At 37.5% G+C, this 22,256-nt stretch overlaps 1 protein-coding gene across 1 annotated transcript in view; it reads right to left on the reverse strand.

Annotated features, from left to right (window-relative positions):
- Positions 1-17,365: 17,365 nt before the first annotated feature.
- SNTG1 (syntrophin gamma 1) overlaps positions 17,366-22,256 on the reverse strand; it is a gene marked incomplete at both ends in the record, with an annotated part of 157,243 nt that continues 152,352 nt past the window's right edge. Inside the window, one exon of the mRNA XM_084260606.1 lies at positions 17,366-17,524. Coding sequence (XP_084116732.1) covers positions 17,366-17,524 — 159 coding nt within the window. The remainder of the gene's footprint in view (positions 17,525-22,256) is intronic.

Raw genomic sequence — 22,256 nt, forward strand, 5'->3', positions numbered from 1 at the left:
CTTCTCATGGGAGGACTCCTCACAGTCTTCACCTGACAATATCCATGGAGACAGTGGGTTAAATAAATACAAGTGTTCATCAACAAAATGTCCCTTCCGCAGGGTGAAGACCTTAAAGAACAGACTGGTTCAACATGGGTTCCCCATGGGGTCACAAGTCCTCTCAGCAAACCTGCTCTGAAGTAGACGCCTCTCTCCACAGTTCATAGAATCATAGAATCATAGAATCATAGAATTGTAGGGGTTGGAAGGGACCTCGAGAGATCATCGGGTCCAACACCCCTGCCAAAGCAGGTTCCCTAGGACATATCACTCAGATAGGCGTCCAGGAGGGTCTTGAACATCTCCAGAGAAGGAGACTCCACCAGAGTAGAGAGGGAGGATCACCTCCTTTGACATGCTGGCTACACTCCTCCAGATGCACCCCAGGATCCCACTGGCTCTCTTAGCCACCGAGGCACACTGCTGGCTCATGGTCAACCTGTCATCAACAAGGTTCCACAAGTCCTGTCAAGAAGACTTCTTTGGGTGCATCAACCTGCTCCAGCATGGGCAGATGGTTTGCAGGGGGATAGCCTGCCTCACCATGGTCTTCAGCGGCTGTAGGGGAATCTCTAGCTGTAGCACTTCCTCCTTCCTCTTTCTGCTCTGACCTGGTTGTCTGCAGAGTTATTTCTCTCACATATTCTCATTCCTTTCTCTAGCTGCAACTGATTTAATATTTTCTCCTTCTCTCTTATCTCAAAGGTGCTACTACCATCACTAATGGTCTTAGCCTTGGCAAGGAGACGGTCCATCTGGCATTGGCTCTGTCGAACATAGGGGAAGCTTCTAGTAGCTTCTCATACAAGCCACCCATGAAGTCCAACTGCTATCAAAACCTAATATCAAATCCTTGCCATAAAAACCTAATACTCTTTTTAAGCCAGAAGGATCAATTTATATCTTTCTCTGAATATATCATTCCAACTTACACAACTGTGATATGATAAACTTGTTTGAAGGGCTTCTCTTAAGTAGGCATGATCACTATTCTGTAATAATCTCAAAATATTTTAAGCTGGCGTGCTCATTTTTGACGTGAGAAAATGACACAGGTAAATAACTTGTTTGTAGCAAACAAGTTAAAAGATTGAGGAAAAAGTTCCTGATTTCCTAAACCCATAATTGCAGTTCTGAACACATAGATGACCTTCATAAGAAGGATTTTTTTTTTTCCCCAGAAAACATCTAATTCTCTTTTCTGGCATTTGTCAGCTTTAATTTAATCCTAGAGAGAAAAAAATTAGAAATTATATAAGGTACTATTGGTAAAGTAAATGAGTCTGTAATAAACTAAAGACTGCTTCCAAGAAGTGTCTCTTGTTCTTTCTTTACACCTTATATTGCTTTAAGTGTAAAGCAGCAGTTCTCAAACTGTGAGCTCGGCACCATGGGGAGACTTTGATCTCCTGTAGAGAATACAAATAAGGCAGACAAAACCAGGAAAGAAATGTTTTTACTTACCCCCCCCCAAACTCCCACTCCTTCACACTGAATTTCTGCCATTGAGGATGTGCAAAAAATATGTCACTTGTAGTACATAGTATACTTTATTTTCTAGATGCACCATAAAGTAGATTAAGATCTTATAGCTAATAAGCATAAAAATATTTCTATACATGAGTTTACAATGTTAGGAAACACTTCAGGCTGTGATCAAAATAGTGACAATCATAAAAAATAAGTCTAGGATGTGTTTGCATTTTAATAAATATTGTCATCAAATAGAGGCAAGGACATAAAAGTTACTTTAGGGGTTAAAAGTTAAAGTATTAATAAATACTTTGAACCTGCGGATTTAGGGGACATTCCCACACCTAATAATGGTAGCAGTTAGGTTGCAGGACCAATAGCATTGTGAGAGATATAGGCAGGTGTGAAAGTAAGGAGATGTCAGCGGGATAAGAGGGCAGTAACCCAGGGAACTCAGATGTAAAACTGAAGGACTATGGGAAAGGTGGATACCATTACAAACCACCAGTGAGAAAAATGTCAGTATTTAGCTTATCTTTAGTTTCCCGTGTTTACATCTACATAAAAGGGCTCTGCAGGGAATCCTGGGAGCTGCAGACCGCTGACTCTCACTCACTGCCAAGGCAGGTGAGTTTATATGAATGACTTTACTGAGTCAGTGCATAAAATAGTACGCTGAGGAAGAGTGCAAATCTTCTGAGAAGGGAAATGCTTGCATCACTGACTGGCTGTACTTGTATGAATGTGTCGCTTTGCCCATGGATAAAGGAGATACCACAGAAATACAGAAATAAGGAACTTCAGAGAGGCTTTGTAAAAAGCATCCTACGAGAGCCCACCAGTCCCTGACAATACCCATGGAGACAGTGGGTTACATTAATACAAATGTTCATCAACAAAACATCAACAGTTGTCAATAGATACTATAGTTAGGGTCTCAAAATAAGCTACAGATATGTAGGAAAATCAGATAGCAAAAAAGGTTTATTTTAAAATGCCATCTTCACAGAACTGAAACAAATAATATAAAGGGGAAAAAGGGTTTTTTTAGTGTTTTAAAGTGAACCATCTTGTGTACAAAATGGTTTTTGCCACTGGGTTTAAACAATCTAAAATAAAAGGTAGAAGGAATACTTTAACATCTGACTTCTGGAGTGAATTTCTTCATGAAGAGACTAGAGGCCTTTATCTGAAGTAAGTCTATCAACGTTTTTATGTTCTCTCAAAGGTAACTGATTTACCGATTCTAAATATGTGAACAGGATTAAGTAGATTTGAGAGTATGAGCTGATGACACTACACACATACTTATAAATACATTTTTTTTTAGAGTAGACTCTTTCCAGTGGAAATGGGCATCTGTCCTAGGATCCCTGGGTAAGAAATTTCAATCCATTAAGAAGGAATCTGTTAACAAGAGCAACACGTTAGGGAAAAAAAAGTAATCTGAAAACTGCGAAGATAAGTTCATGCTCCAGGTAAAGATATTTCTGAATAAAATGCCTAGCAAATGATGTCATTAGCGGAAACAAATGTGGGAAAATTATTTAATGAAGATAACATAACTCAGCTTCCAGGGCCCAGGGACTAATTGAGAGAACACAATGTAAACCAGAGATATTGCTTGAAGAGAATATGAAAGCAAAAGACTTGTAACATTATTTTTTTTTGTGGAACTTGAGAGCTTCATCTGCCCATTGTGGTACTGGAGTTCACCAAAATGCATGAAAAGTGCACAGCTTTTGGAATAAATGATTTTAAATTTTCTTTTACATCCCATAAGCACTTTTCTGATCACATGTTCACATAAAATTTAATAACTGAATAAATCAAGCAGTATTTAAGTTGAATGACAGTAATTCTGTGGATTCATTTATTCTTAGGTCATCACACATGATCTCAGAATACTTAAGGATCAGTAAAATACACCTAAATGTCAATAATTTGTAGGTAATATTGAGCCAACATAAATAAATAAATAAATGCACCTGTAGCCAGGGGGAAAAAAATCACATTTATTAACATATAAAAAAAGGATCAGAGCACATAAAGGAAAATACAGTCCTCTTGATAATCTTTGTTTATTTTACCTGAAGTAAAAACATAAAGAAATATGGCTTATAATTCCCCAGAGAACACCAATAATTTTATCTGTTCCCACTAAACCACACCTCATGTCTCTCCACCCATTTTCAAAACCTATCCAGAATATAACATTTTGCAACTAAACCAATCTAAGATGCATGTGATACCTTTTCATAAACATGAATGGAAATACTAAAAATCCCTAAGGTATTATAACTAAACTCAAAAGGAAAGGAATGGAAGCAGCACCTATGCTGGGAAGTCCTTCAATGATACATTCACATTAATTTATTTCTTTTTTTTTAGAAGTGAGCATGGATGCATACATGAGGACAAAACATGCAAGAATCATGATATTGATATAATAAATGAAATTAGTCTAATTAAAATACTCATATGTATTAAAAGATAGCATATATTATTCATATTCTAGAAATAGAAATCACAGCATTCAGGTTTGTTATTTAACAGTGAAGAATAAAAAGATCATCTTTCTTTTCTGCCCATCTTGTGAAGGAATGGACTAAAGATTGCTCAGGTGCCTGTCATGGTTTAGCCCCTGCCAGCAACTACTAAGCACCACGCAGCTTCCCGCTCACTCCCCACCTGGTGGGAGGGTGGGAGACAATCAGAAGAGAGAAAGTGAGAAAACTCATGGGTTGAGATCAAAACATTTTAATGGGACAAACATAAAAAAGGATAATAATCATAATGTCAACAAGCAACGATAATAATAATATATGCAAAACAATGATGAACAGCAGAATTTCTCTCCATCCAAAGTTGATACTGCGCGACACCCCCAGCTGCTGCGCAAGCACCCCAAGCTGCCTAGCTTCTCAGCCCACATGTGCAAGCAAAGCAAAGCAAGGAACTAATTCAGCACTTCCCATGGGCAGACAGGTGTTCAGCTATGCCCAGAAAAGCAGGGCTCCACACATAATGTATACTTGGGAAGGCAAACACCATCACTCTGAAACTGATGGTGCACAAGACTACAAGCTGCTGCTCAAGTTGCTGCTGTAAAAAGACCCACAGACCCCCAGCTGCCACACAGCCCCTCTAGCCACCCCACAGTTATAAACAGAACATAATGTAATTGGTATGGAATATCTCTTTGGCCATTTTGGGTCAGCAGTCCTGTCTGAGTCCCCTCCCAGCTTCTTGTGCACCACCTCCTTCTTGTTAGCAGTGCAGCATGAGAAGATGAAAAGTCCTTGACTACTTGGCAACAGCTTAAAACATCATTGTCTTATCAACATTATTCTTACTCTAAATCCCAAGCACAGAACTGCACCAGCTGCTAGAAAGAAAATTAACTCTATCCCAACTGAAATGAGGACAGTTCCTAAAACCAAGGGTACGTACTATCTATCATAAAGCTGGAGAATTATAAAAATAGATTTAGGACTGGAAATATATTTGATGAAGTGCTCCAACACCTTTTCATCTAGGGGCATGGGTGTTTATAGGAAATGCCTTCCTGAACTAGCCTATGACACTACCATTTTCTCACATCTTTGCTGGGTTTTGTGAGGCCAGTGTGGTTTTTTCCATAAAATAATGGAAGGGAAGACCAGAAGTCTCCCTCACTGAGATTAGAAAGAATCAGATTGACATGGTTCTTTTTATGCAGGACATGGGAACAGGACAGTCTTACTCTGAGAAAGCGATGGTACTAGATTGTACCAATGGACTCAATGACTTCTCATGAATCTCTTGTGCGCTCACCCGGATCACCTCTCAGCAGCCAAATGGCAAGGGATGTAACAGTGACACAAACAGCCAGTTTACAATACAACCACCACACTGTATTTGATTTAGGTTTACCCAAATTTATGTATTTACTATGAGGCAGTCAAATTATGTATCAGAAGTTTTCTTTAGTTCTACAGAAACATCTCATAATTCATAGTTTAAAGCTAAGGCTGAATATATATATATGTAAAATTTAATGCTCCTTTTCATTAAAGCAAATGCTGTATTACATAAGCTATTAATTACTTCAGATAATTCCCCAGACTTCTAGCTGAGGTTAATCCTTGCAAATCAGGTTTTTTGTTGATTTTGTACAAATTTGCACTTCTGTTTTAAAAAGTCCTCGAGACTGATCACATGGCAGTCAAAATAAATGGACTCACATGAGTTTGTTTATGCAAAGGAAAAAAAAAAAAAAAGGTAGTGTCATTGAGTCATTGAGAGTCACCTGTTCACATTTAAAAGAAAAAAAAGCCAGAAAAAGAACCCCACTCATTGAATTGTTAGTTGTTTTCAACCTCAACTAGGAATGGGCTTTGAAAAATGTGATTTCTCTGGCTCAAATAGAAAGAAATATGTAGACTATAGTGCTGATTTTGTCATTGGCGGTCCGAAGCAAGGCTGCCTGAATCTAACCCAACTGTAGGGGTTAAAAAAAATGAAAGATTAATCACTCAGAAATGAACTGATTGCAAAGATGGAACAAGACTTGATAAATTTGAGAAATTTTACCTCTGGAAGACCGTAAAGAAAAGGTTTCCTATGAGCCTTTCATTCTTTCTCCTTTGCCCTTTACAGGGCTTTTTTCTTCTATTCAGTCATGGCTGGAAGCCAAAAGATGTGAAAAAGCGAGGACTGGCATATAAATCCTCTAACCTGCCTCACAGAAAAAAAGATTTGCATCCAAATCTGCATCTTTACCCTGACACCCCTTGGAGCTGTCTCACTGAAAGCTAACTCTTGAAAAGATGCATCATTTCCCTCTGCCTCACCTCCCCCATAATGCAGGGGGAAGAAAGAGAAAGACGCCTAGTTTATCTTCCGGGTGATAAACAGACCTGTTCCTATACCCCATCCTCATTACTGATGAGCTGAGCGCTGATCACACGATTGGAAGAACAAGTAGGTCCATGATATAGTAGCTTTTCACAAGATGCCTGTGAGTCACTGGTGTGATGAAGCCACAGAAATAAGTCATGCAACCAGTCACAGTCTTCGCAGACGGTAGACAAATATTATGGCCATAGGGCAGGACATAAGGGAGATCCTATCTGGAGTGCAGTTTAAGGTTCAGAAGTAGTCACAGTTAGGGGGAAAAAAAAGTTAAACTGGAACAGATTTAGAGTAAGACTGCATCCCATTAGGGTGGTATGGAAACAAGCCAGAGAACCTGATTAGCGAATGTCTGCGCTGAGCAATGAAGAGCAGTGCAGAGAGCCCTGAGCTGCCATGGACTTTATCTGCTCTGGAAGCAGTATATCACGGTGTGGTGCTGATGGGCTGTATTTATTATCTTAAACTGCATTAAAGCAGATGAACTGCTTCTGGCCCTGAGCTGGTATTGCTGCAGCACAACAGGTAGACACATCAGCTGGAGTCAGCAATAGCTCAGGAATCTCTGCACCAAATTTCACTGCACTGCACAGACATCTTCTGTATGAGCTTGGCTTGTGCATTCAGGCAAAATGAAAGCTGTCAGGGCATATGATTGCTTGCTATAAATATATTGAGGAGAGGAGGAGGAAGGGGGGACTGACACCAGGACTGGAAAAGAGCTATTTAAATTAGGGGATAATGCTGGCACAAAATCAAATAGATATAAACTAGTTACACATAGGTTTAGGTTGGAAATTAGGAGATGGTTTCAAACCATCAGAGCAATGAGATTCCAGAAAGCTTTCCAAAGAGAGCAAGAGGGCCAAAAAGCCTAATTACTTTTAAGATCAAGTTTAAACATTTGTGAGAGGTATTATATGACATGACTGCCTGAAGAAGCTTGATAAGATTCAGTGACTCTGGCTGTTCTTCCTGAATTTGTATTCCTCTGAATGTTTTCCTACCATGTCACAAGCCCCTTCGTCCCTCACAGTAGGTCACTAGGTTTGCCTATCACAGAATCACAGAATCACAAAGATGGAAAAGACCTTCAAAGATCATCAAGTCCAACCATTCCCATCCTAAGCTAAAGCATACCCCGAAGTACCTCATCTACCCTTTTGTTGAACACATCCAGGGATGGTGACTCAACCCCCTCCCTGGGCAGCCTGTTCCAGGCCCTGACAACTCTTTCAGTAAAACCTTTTTTTCTAATGTCCAATCTAAACCTGCCCTGGTGCAGCTTCTTGCCATTTCCCCTTGTCCTATCTCCTGTCACCTGGCTGAAGAGACCATCGCCCACCTCTCTACAACCTCCCTAATCCATTCAGACAGCTCAGATCTCTCTTAAACTAGACCAGCACTGGGGCCCTTGACCTCACTATCAGAGACCCCCATGCACACTTCTCTGAAGGTGCTCCTGGCCACTTGAACCATCCAGCTATGAGTTCCTCTCACCTTTGAGTTCCCATGTTAACTATAGCCTGAGACCTTGTTTCTTGTGGAATGCTGATAGGCCCTAACTTCATGCTTCTTGCAAATATTTATCTCCTGGTGTTAACAGAACATGAACCAAAAAAAGTCTGAAAAGCTTTCAGGTTGCACCTTCAGTAGTCCAGAAGAATAGAAAGCAGGCAAACCACTACTATCTTCTCTGCTCACAATTCTGCAAGGCCAAAGAAGGAAATACGGAGTGACAGTGCTGCCACACACCTCTTTCAGATGCTATGGTTTCTATTCTGTATCCTTTAGGAAGAAGAATAAATCTGTTTACAGCCACCTGAATTTTAAATCATCTCCAGACCTGTGATACACTAGTCTTACTATAATGACTTGGGCAAATCCCTTAACATTCTGTGAACCTGTGCAAATCAAGGTTTCCTTTTCACCAAAGCAGTGATGCAAGTGTAAATGCTTTGAAGCTCATCATTCTCTGAAATCAGAATTCTTCTTTTTACCTCATCTTTCTTCTAGTAAAGACCTCAATCTGCCTTTTGATTCACAGGATGTTACTGAAGGACAGTGAAACATACTCCATTTTCCTTTTTCAAACTACCTTAAGCTCTTTCCTATATCAGAGGTACCCACAATTTTCATGCTTGCAATGTGTTCATTTCCCATATCGTGTCCACTGGGCATTAGGACTTGACCTACACGAATTTTGCAATTGTATCTTGGTTGATTGCTAAAATATGTCTGTACAAGGAAAAGAGGACCACGGTGCAGACCTTCGTGGACAAGCACTGACCCTCCAAGGAAGGATCTATGATGGCACACTGGGGAGCCCCCACTTTGAGAATGGAAGCTGCATGGGGTCAAGCATGTGCCCCACTCTTACAGTCCCTTGAAAACACTGAAATTTCCCTAGAGAAGATGAAGTGATTATCACCTATAGGTCAGGATGTGAAGTGTCTAGTACTGCAGTTATTCTATGGCCATAAATGCATGCACTGAGTGATTAAAATAAGCAGAAGAAAGTAACTATCACTAGTATGCTGGTAACATTTCTATACATGTGCTATAATTTGTTTGAAGCAAGAATACAGACTGTGTTCCTCTGTGCCCAGACATTTAAAATTTTTGCTTATCTTTTAGGCTTCTTGCTGAACTTAATAATAGCTTTGGAGGATCAGGGCAGCAAAAGTGCCATATGTTACACCCTACTTTGCACATGCTGAGTTCCCGAAAAATCACACCAGCAGAGGAAGGTGACACTGCTACCAGGGAAGGAGCAGAAGGAGAAGGGTTGCTCCTGGGATACTGGAAGGGAGCTGGCTATTCCTTCCAGTAACAATAACAACTCCCACCAGCAGAAGATGCAGTCCTTTCTCTTCTTGTAAACAGTTTAAACCTTCTTACCCTAGCATTTCTTGACTAATAAAATTTTATCCACAGTGCTAAGGAGTCAGGATCTAGATCTGGTGGGAAGTACCTGTGCCATATGTGGCAAAGAAAGAGTGGATCAGGAAGAAATTCTACTCAGAGCTGGGAGAGGAACGCATAGGCAAAATACATAAAGCCAAAAATCCCCAATATTGACAGTATAGTAAAGCTGTCTCCTCACTTGTCTGGAAAAATTGCATTAACAGAGAAGAAAATACTTTTTCTAATATGGAAGTTAAGGAACGTGGTTTTGTATTTGTAAATGGAAATGATAATATATTACCACTCCATAAGCAAATGTAATAACTAGTTAAAATACTGAAACTAGGGAACTGTGCAACTTAGTCATTGATAAGATGTGAATATTGTACTGTGATAACATTTTAATGATAAAATGCACAAGTAAATTACAAATTACTTAAAATGCAACAATAAACTATTGTGGGGCTTAGAGGACAAGTATGTCAACTGTGGAATGTGAGTAGCATGACTTTAAAGAAACTCTTTGAGAACTGTATCTAAAGAAACTTTGATTTCAAGAATTTTTATTTGAGGTCAGAATTCATGGGGAATATTTAAAAGATGCTACATTATATGTGAGCTCATGCTCCCAATATAAAATGTAGTTATTTAAAGGGCAAATGGAAATGGCAGCTGTGAAAGGATTCCTGTGCATTTTGAATTACTTACTTCTAATGTTTTCCTAATTTTGTAATATTCTATAGTTCTCTTCACCTCTTTTCCATTTTTTTTTTTTGCTGCCCTTCCACTTAAATTTAGTATAAAACCAAATTTGAGGCACATGAACCTAACTACTGTGACATAGATACCTATGATTGCTAAACCCCATCAGATGAATCACATCTGGGAATAAGGACTAAGGATTTTTTCAGCACAAAGTGTTCATCACACAATTAAAACACTCTTCATATTTTTTACTTATCTTCAATATGCTGAAAGGGCTAGCACCAGCAAGGGAGATTTCCTTGGGTACAGAAATGAGGAAGGCAACCCCAGAGGTACAAGCAAGCCTGGGTCACTGTTTGTGGACAGGGTAGGAGAGAAAGGTGACAGCATCTTTGTCACAAGGGAGCTTACCTGGCTTCTCTGCACTGGGAGCATCACAAAGGCATCAAACACATGCCTGCAAGATGTGCACTGCAGACTCTTATCCTACAGTGTTAAAGGTAAAAAGGTGCCTATATAAAAGCAGAGGCTCCCTTTTTTCCAGCATCTCTTCCCTCAGTCGGGAAAAAGACAAAATTGAACTCTTAGAAGTTGCTTTTGTTCTAGCAGTTGCAGCACTACTGGAAAGTTTGCTTGCAAAGATTTACCGTCAAGTACTGCAATATCAAACCCAAGTTCATTGCAACCAACACTAAGCTATTAAGTGTCAGTGGTAAAATAGTCTGGTAGTTGTGTGGTAAAATAATCTGGTTGTAGGCAAGCTTCATTGCCAAGGGGAGAGGTGGATATTTCCAAAATACTAGTCAGACTTTCAGTGGTTGACATGCCTTGTGGAAATTATCATACGAGTAAGAAATAGTCATTACTTCTATTTAATAAACAGTTGAACATGGTGTTGGAAAATACCTTTACCAGTATTTTCTTCATCTCTCAGACTTGCCTTTCAAAGGTATCAATGATATACAACTCATACATTCTATGACTGAATGCAAAAGATTAGTTAAAAAAGTATTTATTTTCTTTTTTTTTTCTGTTACGTTCCATTACAAAAAGAAACAAAACAAAACATAAACAAAACATAAACAGAAGATAGCATTTTATTAGTGGTACATTAATGAGCTTAAACAACTAGGTGGCTTATGTTTGTCACAAATACATATTACAAACAACCACAAAACTGTAACTAAAAATTAAATAAATAATTTGAATAGGTTTTTTTCTTAATTTTTTAATATTTATAAAATATATAGCACTTTCTATTACATTTTTCAGTCATTTTTATCCATAACAAATTAAAACCTATGACATATATTGCAAATATGCTAGAGGGATAAGAATAATTAAAAAAGCAAAAATTCCTGGAGGTATGAAATAGTAAATCAGTTAATGTTTATCAATTTATTATTGTATATCCAGATTGTGCATATCCTGCAAAAATAGCCATTTCTTCAACTAATATACATATTTTTCTTTATAGTATTATAAGGTCTTAAATGTAAAGCTTCATGGATTTATGCTCCTGCTTTATAGTTGTGCCTAATATGTAACTTCCACTAATATATACTGAATATCTTCCATTAGTATATACTAATATACACACACACGTACACACACACACACACACATACACGCACTACGCATTATATATTAGTATATACTGAATAGGAAAAGAATTTTTATAATATATAATTGGAATTCTTATGGAGAATGCTGTTGAAAGTGGAAGGCATGTATACCATAGTGAAAACTGACTAGGTTACATAAATGAAAGCATTGAATTTTGCAGGGTTCAATTTTTATTTTTTTTAATAGTTTATGGAATATACTGTAATAATATGCAGAATCCAAACAGAAATCTCTTTTTATTCTAGTGTCCACATGCTTTTCTTTATGATTCCAACAGAATGTGAAGTGCTCTCTCTGCTAAACTTCCTGAAAATCGAGCCAAGCAAGTAAAAATTTGTTGACATTAAAGACCTTATTCCAGGAAATACTAAAATTGCACTTAAGAACCCTCCAAGACAGGAAAGCACTTAAGCTCAGATATGACTTTATTTTCTTTAACCTGAATGTTAATCAGACACTCAAGTACTCTTACTGGTACATGGATGCCCTTGCCATAATCCTTAATAGTGTCCCCTGACTGTGTAAGTGGTTTAGAGACTCTGTTATGTAGCTGAGACTAATGTTTAGCCATTTGACTGAGGAAAGTGGTGAAGGAACAGGGACCTCTGACCAAATATTCAGGTGTGTGATTTGCAGTGGATGGGGAGAAAGATGTGGCAGGGAGGGAGCAGACCATCATGGGGTAGCCTGCTTGCATTCAGTACTGTCCTGGTAAAGGGAAAAAGGAGATGCACAATAGCCTGCCCTGGGCACCCATCAGCCACTGTCAGCCCCTTGCTGTGTGTGGCACAGCATCCCTCATGAGGCACTGAGCTTTGCTGGGCTGAACTAGGAAGCTCAGCTTTCTAGGGTCCTTCAAGCACCCATGGTGCATGAGCAGCAGCTGCTGCAGAGACAGAAATGACATGCACCAGGAGCTGGCAGCCTTACTGTTAGCATCTCAGAAGGTTTTTCCTCTAGACTCATTTCAGTTGGGACACATGGTCTGAAAGCCAAGTGGGACATGAAACTTGTATAGCTATGATGTTCATTTAGTTTCATCCTTAAAGCCCAGTTCAGACAGCCTTGTGATATGAAGAATAGCACAGTGACTGAGAGCAGGCAGGAGCCTGGCTTCAAAAGCACATTCCTCATAAAATGAGAACACTAACATAGAAGCACCTCCTCTAACTCCTTGGAGAGACACACACACTAGCATGGACCTTTAGAGAACCTAAGCTGTGTTCTTGACTTGTATTTCCCTTTTGAGAGCCTGAAGTCCCACCTTAGGTATCTAAACCAGGTACTTAAAGTTCAAGAGCTTAAGTGCATCTCTCATGTTTCCCATCATGCAGAACTGGTAGGAGGTGTGAGTCCAAAGTATGGACTCATCACTGTCTGAGGTTGAACATTTTAAAATCAGCTTAAACTTTGTTCAGGCTCTACACTTTTTCAGAGACCAGGCCCTGCAAGGAAATTGGAAGTGCAATACAAGGATCAGTGTTTGATATTAACAAAGTCACATTTTCCAAAAGGTTCTTTGGAACTGCCATACAAGAATGAAAACTTGTCTTTCTTTTCTGCATAGGGAATACTCGAGGGTAGACAGTATGCAGCAAAACTGCAGAATTTCTAAGGGCAGCAACTGTACATTCACAAGATCTTCAGCTTTTTTAAAGTATTTTGTTTGATGTGAGAAACATCTTAAGGCATGGAATAAACCAAATCACATTTAAAGTAATAGGCTGAATTATTGACAACTACCTACTCATGTTTAACTGTCCACTTTGAGGTGTTCCGATAAAGTCTGTGCTCACAAAGTAAATAAATATATTTTTGTGGAATCAAGAACTAATTTGGAAAATAATAATTTTCACAATTCTCATCAGAAAACATATTGATACTGTGTATTATTGGTGTGCATTATTAATAATTCTAGTATAAACAGACAAAACTTCAAATTACCCATTTTAAAAAATAACCCACTTGCAACTAGTTTGTATCCACAAACTTCTTGCTGCACTTAATTAACAAAATAAAATGGCCAACATTTAAAATAGCCTGAATTTTATTTCAAAGATGCCTTCAGGCCACTGGACTGCCAAGCTCTTTTGAAAATCTGGAACTGTATTTTTAAACAGATGTAGGAAATGAAATGTATGCATTCACTGATGAAATCCAGAATAACATTAATCAAATTCATAACACTTTCATAATAAACTTATGCTAACACTACAATCTAGCATATGTTTAGTTCTGTGATCTACAGATCATCTAAAATTTCCTTCATAAAGCAAAACAAATTGAACCAAATATATTTAGTTATACTTAAGTGTATGTATTTTTGGTATACTATATAACATCAATAGGCACAGTACTATAAAGATTTTTTTTTAATTAAACTTATTTAAGAATATCATGACATAAAGAGAAATTACATTTTATGATATGGGTTGGTTGATTTCACTTGCATACATTTTTTTAGCAAAAGCTCATGGTTCATTATAACTGCTTTCTAGTTGTCACTGGGCTGTGTCGGCTTACAAAATACTTGTATTCATTGTATGTTACACGTGAAATGAGAGGCTGCAAGATAAAGCCTGGGTTTTGATGAATGTGTATGATGTTCACTATCCTTTATGTGGGAAGCTACTGTAGGGATTTAAATTAAAAATAAAACCATTTAATAAGTTTGTAAATTATATTTTGCTATTTCAGGATTGGTTAGAACACAGAGTTTAAAATTTTCCCTCTTTGGTGCAAGAAAATTTCCAACCAACTAAGAAGGTGAGCCAGGTTGCAGAGTCTCTTCCAAATATTCTGTGAGTTCAGGGCACAAACCCTTGCTGCATTTAAAAAACAACACTGACCTGCAGTCAAGGTCATGGCATTTTATATTCTCAAAACATCACTTTTATCTTCTTGAAAATAAAACTATTGATTAAGCCCCACCAGTTTAGCTCTTTGAAATATAGGGGTTTAGAAAACAAACAAAAAAAATCAATTTACAAACTAATGTTGTCTCTTAAATGTTATGTATTTAATGCCCAGTTACAAAAGCCTCACTGACAGATACAACAGTTCTACAGACAGAATACTTGGCAGAGATCTCTAGGATACCGGGGTGGAGTCCCGAAATTTTATGTCATTGGCTCAGTTCCGCACAAGGAGCATTTTTGGAAAAAAAAAACAAAAATAAAAATTCAGGGCTTTCATATCATGTAATCCCTCAACCTATAGCAATTTGCAATGACATACTTTCTCCTGGTTTGGGTAAATACTATGCTCATTTAAGCACATTAAACAATGTCCCTTGAAACTCTCATTTTCAGTGGTACAATTGTGTACATAACACCAGTGGTTGAAGGGAGATGATCAGGTTTAGATCCTGCTATTACCAGCAGAGCTTTTACTGAGGTGTTAGCACATGCCAACACTGTTATAGATGAATGCCACAGCAACACACCAAAAAGAAGCAGAAGATTTGGGAGCACAGAGGAGCAGAACTGTCATTAAGAGATACCAGGCTTGTGTTTTCACTGTTGTCAGTGCTCTGTCAAAATCTTTGTTTCCAGTATATGCTTTCTTGACAAGGACCATGCCTGAGTTACCACCATTACACCCCTCAGATGGTTACAGCTTTGGATTCACAGTATCTGGGGTTGGTACTCTCTCAGGGGCAAATGTGAGATCCCATGGACAGCCATGGTAGTTTTATACGCTATTCAGAGACCAGGATGTGACATCCTTATTTAGGGACAATGCATATAAACAAACACACAAGGATGACTATGAAAATGTTGGATTTTGATGACACTTAAAGCATTTAATAGCTGGATTACAACATCATTCCGTTGTATTTAGCATGGAAAATAAATGTGTAACCCTTGGAGGTGTACTAATAAGTAAGCAGGTACTGAAAGTCATTTGAAAGTGATAAAAGAGTCTCCAGAAAATATATTTTCAGAATATTTGGAACTAGTATCAAGTGAGATTGGCTATACTTCAAGGCAAGGATACTCTCACACAAAAATATCCAAATACTTCTCATGCAACGCGAAAAAAGAGACACAATTTGCTCCGACATTTCATTCACCTCTTGTCCCTGCCTTGCATTTTGAATTGTTTCCATTTTGAAAAAGCTTTTACTCTGGCTTCTCTTTTGAGGCTTCAATTCTCTTAATATGTAGAAAGGGATGTGACAGAGTTAGTCTTTCTGCTAAACAAGGCAGATAGTGTCTATAATCCAACACCTGCTATGTGCTTTTATAACAAGTCTAAGTGGGGGGTTGGGAGGGGGAAGGTAGTTTTGATTTCAATATAACAAACAGAAACCCACAAAATACTATTTAAAATGTTATGGACACACCGTAGCTGTGCTAACTGTTCTTCCTGCAGACTTTTAGTTTCTCTCCTCTTGTCTGGCAAAGGAACCACACCCTCACCTTTTCTATTTCTTCAGCTATATCCCACACTGTCTCCCACCATTTTTTAAATCTTTGCTGATGTGTGTAATAGCACAAAGTTAAGTTATTTTGAAAAATTATATTTTAATAAAGTTAATAATTTTTAATTTACAACTCCCTTAGATTTCATCATTAAATTTAAATGATACTCTGGAACTAGTATGTGGTCCAGAGTAATGTAATATTCTTTACAAAGACATTATGCATTCTGTCAGCTATTCTTTACAGTTATTTAATTTATTCCTGTCTTTTACTAACAATATATAACAAAAGAAACTCTTAAGAATTCAAAGGGTGGGCTCATTTGTCAAGCACAATGCAGAAAGTTGTTTGTTGAGAGCCTGAGTGGAACAGAAGTTCTACTTATGATGTGAAATCAAGGTTAAATATGGAAACGGTGTATTAAGTAGATTGTCTCGAACAAATTCAATAGCTAAGTCTTGTGAACAAAGACTATTAGATTTACATAAATTAACTCTAGGGGAAAAAGGGAGGACATAAATAGCAGACATGGTGTTTTACACACTTAATTTGTAATTGAAATTAAATTAATATAACATATTTAGTTGAAGGAGAAGGACTTATTCATGGAAAGCAGTTTTGCTTCTTTGTGTTTTGGTGGTTATCAGTCCAATAAGGCTATCTCTTGGGCATTTTTGTAGACTAAAAAAACAAAATAGAAAAAGTAGCATGACTCCATGTATGGACACAAGAATGGATTTACAACAGTGCTTAAAGTGCTTTCTTATTTGAGAAAATGCTTACATAAACGCCTTTTCATGCTTATGTCCTTGTCACCATGTAGTATATGCTTGTTGCTTGCTCTTATGGCATTTATAATATAATGATAGGGTATTTATTTCATACTCGTAGTTTTAGTATATTGTCATAAAAAACATCTGAAAACAGGAAAATGACAATTCTATTTGTGTATTATTACAGCAATTTGAAAATTTTATTAAATACTGCAGTGCTTCATTTGTCATTTATTCCTTTGCTTCCAGTGTTGCTTAAAGCACTATGTAAGTACAAATAGATCATACTAAAAGCATATCCATCCTATTCTGGGGTTTCGATTAGGATTATTTACTGATGTCTTGCAGAACAGAGATGAATCTATGATCCCACGTGACCATTTATCTGCTGATGCTGCAAGATGTCTTGCCTCCAGCTTGGTTTCCATATACATGGTTCACCAAAGTTCTACATCTTATGAATATTTATACATTGTTATGTCTTGTTGTTAAGTGGCAGTGCTGCAATGTAAGATGTCAAGTCGTATACTTTAATTTGCCAGTACCAGAAGTTGTGGGAGCCGCAGAAGCTGTGGCTTGACTGCCTACATACAAAGGGTCCAAACAAGCCACTTTGGCTGCAAAGAATGAGTGGATACAGTGAAGGACTGCAAACAGGTTGGAGAACTCCAGCTCCTGGAAGTGAAAACAAAAAGATTACACATGAAGCAAAAGAACACCTCACAAACATATACTCATGAATCACTGCTATTCAAGTAGAAATTATTTTAATAATTTGATGTAATTCTGCTAATGTACCTGAAAATTCTCCATTAAGGGGACTCAGACATTGAGCTACCCCCCCTCAGTAAATAAATTGGGGGGAGGGGGGGGAGGGGGGCTAATATGGACAAATTTGTGAGTTAAGTGCCCCCCCCAGAAATATATGACATGATATAATTTTTTTCCTCAGGTTAATGCAAATCTAGCACTTTTGCAGGTAAATTTAGATAGAAATTGAATGTCTTCACCATAACAGTCTACACATCTCTGGACCACTACCGTATACCCACTGTACTCACAAAGATCAGTAATATTTAGGTCCACATTTACATGTCACATTTGTTCATCATGTCACCTCACATGGGGAGCTATAATCTTACCTATACTGGTTCTTTAATTACCAAAAAAGAAGATGAAAAAAAAAAAAGACACGTTTTCAAAGAATGCTACTATCACATGGTGATATTATGGATCTGTTTTCATTGAGAGGGTTACTCTTATTGGGCCAAAAAAGAGAACAGACTGCAGGTTTTAAACTTAGTAGCAATATTAGATGAAGACTTTTTTCTACTTTAATTCAGTTTTCTAAAGCTCTTCAGCATGTGGTTAGACAATCTGGGACTCTTTTAGACACCACTACTGAGGAAATAAATGAAAACTAATTTTTTTTACACATAAAAATTTGCTCCTTTGTGTCTAATTGACTTTACCGGATCAGTCTTTTTTAAGGCAATCTTCAGTATGTGATTTTTGGAATTAGTATTAAATCAATAATTATCTGTTTGATTTGAAAGTAAATAATGGAATACTTATTAGTGTAAGGATGGTGGTGCAGAGATGCCATCACTCTGCTCTGATTCACTGCCTATACAGCCTTCTTCATTGTAATACGAAGCCAATAATATATATCTGTGGTATATTCTGTCCTTCTGTCCAGGATTAGAATATCCAGGCTATGTAGTGCTGAGGGGTTTGCTTTCTTTGTTTAGAAGAGCATTGATAATGTTGTATATTCAATAAAAATTACTAAAACTCTCAAAATTACATTAACCTGCAATTTTCTGCCTCTTGAGATTTCTTGGAAGATATTGCTTTGTGTAATTTATGGAGACATTTACAAATTCTGCATGTGTGAGGGGCAGCAACTGCCTGAAAGCAGACAGCTGCGTGTGCAGGGTGTCCAGTGATGAAATGGATGTGAGGAGCTTTGTTCAGCTCTCTTACAAGCTGTGTAGCTGTCCTTTGGACATGATCAGAAATGAATTTTTAATATCCCAAGAGCTTCTTTAAACTCCCCTAGCTACCAATTCTCAATGAAGAAAATGAAGTTTATACCAAGTTTCACAAATCTGCCATCTGTGTCCATTAAAAGAGATCTATTTAGACACATTTTCATTTTTAAACACTGGGAGAAGGGCAATTTTATCACTATGACAAAGATTTCTCTCCTCAAGTTTCAAAATAAGTAAATGTATCATACATAGGAAAACAATGGAATTTCAAAGATGAAGAAGCAATGAATAATGGAAGCTATTTCAGAATATGAACTATCAGTTATTCATATTAAGTTGATTTTAAGTTAAACCCTTTTTAATAACATAACATAGCATAATATAATTTATCCTGCTGATGCTATAAAAATTAAGCTTAAAATGAGTTAAAAATATTTAATAGAACATTGAAATATTTGTAATATCAATTCAGTGTATTATCTGTAGAAAGGTTACATTTCCCTCTATGTATGAACAGGACAAACCTATTAAAACAAATATCACAATTTGAGAGTTGTTCAAGTCAATTAGCTAATCCTACTAGCTGAAAGTTCTTACTATCATAATTATGGCTCCTATATACTGAATTTTCACAGTGCATTAGTACAATTATTACCAGCAGTTATCATGGGTGTTTCTGCTACAGTAACACACTGGGAAGATCTATTGTTCAATGGACCTTCAAGAAAAGTGGGTGAGGCAATGGAACTGCCTCTGAAGGTCCCATTGGTTTACTACTACTGACAGTAATGATGCAATGTAGAAATTACATTGACTGCAAAGACTAGTACTAAGAAGTCAGCAAATGCTACATTATTATTTGCCATGAAGCATTTTTCCTGTTTCAATGTAGACATGCATATTTAACTAGAAATTAAAGCAAAGTGAAACACAGTAGGCTGACTGGTACAGGTCTGATTAATGGCAGCAGCTTGATTCACAGGAGCCTGATTGATGGGAAGGGGATTCATCAGGAGCAATACTTTTCTGGCAGATTAGCCTAGTCGCAAGGAAGCTTAATGAACAGCTAAGGCTTCATGTGGAGTGTGTGGAGTTGCTGACAGATATAACATTCTTTTACTTCTACTGAGAACTTGCACTTTTAGCTGCCCACAGGTCTGTACTACTGCCAGCAGATGGAGGGAAGCCCACAAGCTTCTGTGCATGCCTAGCTACTCCTAGTTGTTATCATCTGTGTTTTGTCATTAGTCATCCTCTTGACTGAATATACTCTCATCTAGCAGGGTATTGTGTATTGCACACCCATTTTCAAATGACTTTTCAGAATAACCCAAACAAGCAAACCCTTAGAAACCTGAAGAAATACATAGTGAAACCATTAAAGTTACTACCAGTAGATAAGAGCAAAGGCTCTGAATGCCCAGAAAGCAAAACAATCCAAATTTAAGCCACATCTACTTGTCCATACACAAGCACACAAGTGACTAATACTCCAATTTCCAGACTGTTGTCTGTACACCTCACCTAAGACCCTACTCTCCATGGAATTTCAGTGTACCCTCTGGTCTTCAAATTGTCTTTCTAACCAATCTCTTGCTCATACCGCTCTCACCCTACATCACTGTCATTATACCAGACATTTCCAGATTATCAATCTGAACATTCACAGTTTCTGCTGAAGTCAATATAAGTGAGCAGAAAGGTATGTGAGAAAGATGCAGTCATTGAGCATGGTTAGAAGTGATGGTTCACAAAGAAATTTTGGATCGAAAGGAAAGAGATGGAAAGAGAAAACGGAGAGTGCCCCCAGACAAAGAAAAACCCAAACAATTCTTATCACATTGTATTAATGACACAATTACATACACAATACATCTACCAAATCAAGCAACTGTATGTTTGTTAAGTATTCATGATATGGTTTGAAATGTTTTTTTTCTTTTATCAATATATAAGCTGTTTATAGGAGAAGATATTTGTTCTTTCATCAAATATGGTGTTACATGGTCATTTTATATAAGCATAGAATATGATCTAAAACAGATATTAAAGAGATAATCCATGTGCAAGACATGGGGAAACTAAAAATTGAATCACACAAACCTACACGGGTCAGAAACCTGAACTCAGAATGCAGTTGCTGCAATTGAGCAATCACTCTGTAAAAATCCTGAAGATGTATACTTAAAACCTATTTAAAGATGATATTCTAAATTTGAAGAGCACTGTGATGCTCACAGAGAAACCCTCAAGGCTATGAACAAGGATTAATTAAAAATTATATTTTGGAGAATACACTTGAAATGATCAGACATGTCAGTCTGGAAAAAGGTGCAAGCATCCATCAAGACATTTTGCAACACTTGAAAATAAGCATTTTGTTCACACTACAACAGCAGTAATTTAGGTTACTTAGATTTGATTTCTATGCAAGATAATTTAAAGTACAAATTAATTGGTATTAATCACTATTAAGGTAGCATTAATTAAAAAGTGTTCATGCTAAATCTTTGAAGTTACACTTCTTTTACTGATACTGTATTTCTTTCCTCTTCATAGAAATACATTTGTAGATATTATATAAATATATAGAACTTATATATATTATATATATACTACACTATATTTTATATATTAGAGATTTCTGTCCAATTGACTGGATATTCATCTTGAGGTGCTGATTTTTGTATTAACTTTGGCTTTGTAACGCTCACCTTAGAGTTTCAACTACTCTATAAACAGCAGCACAGTTGTGTGACCTTGTCTGAGTTTTTCTGACAATACCATTGAGCTGCTAAAAAGCCTTGTAAGTCAATAAAGGTGAAAGCACAAACCAAAGTATATCTTTTGAATTATATATATGTTTTAAAAGGCACAGAAACTCTTGGTTCACAGAAATTACAGACTGCTGTGTTTACTTACAAAATTCAAATCAAAATTACATGTAATAAGAAAAAAAAAAAGCACTAGTGTTGATTTTTAAATCCACTGAGGAGCCAATGAGCCATGCCAGACCTTGTTCTCAGCAACAAGGAGGGGATGGTAGAGGATGTGAAGCTCAAGGGCAGCCTTGGCTGTGCTGACTATGAAATGGTGGAGTTCAAGATCCTCAGGGCAGCGTGGAGGGCACACAGCAAGCTCACTGCCCTGGATTCAGGAACGCAAACTTTGGCTTCTTCAGGCACCTGCTTGGTAGAGTATCACGGGACAAAGCCCTGGAGGGAAGAGTGGCCCAAGACAGCTAGCTAGTGTTCAAGGATCACCTCCTCCAAGCTCAGGAGCAATGTATCCCAACAAAGAGGAAGTTAGACAAAAATGCCCAGACCTGCACAAATGAACAAGACACTCCTGAGCAAACTCAAATGCAAAACAGATGCCTGAAGAGGGTGGAGGCAAGGGCAGGTATCCTAGAA

This window comes from Gallinula chloropus, assembly GCF_964237585.1.
Source record: "Gallinula chloropus genome assembly, chromosome: 2".
In the NCBI taxonomy this organism is placed as follows: Eukaryota; Metazoa; Chordata; class Aves; order Gruiformes; family Rallidae; genus Gallinula; species Gallinula chloropus.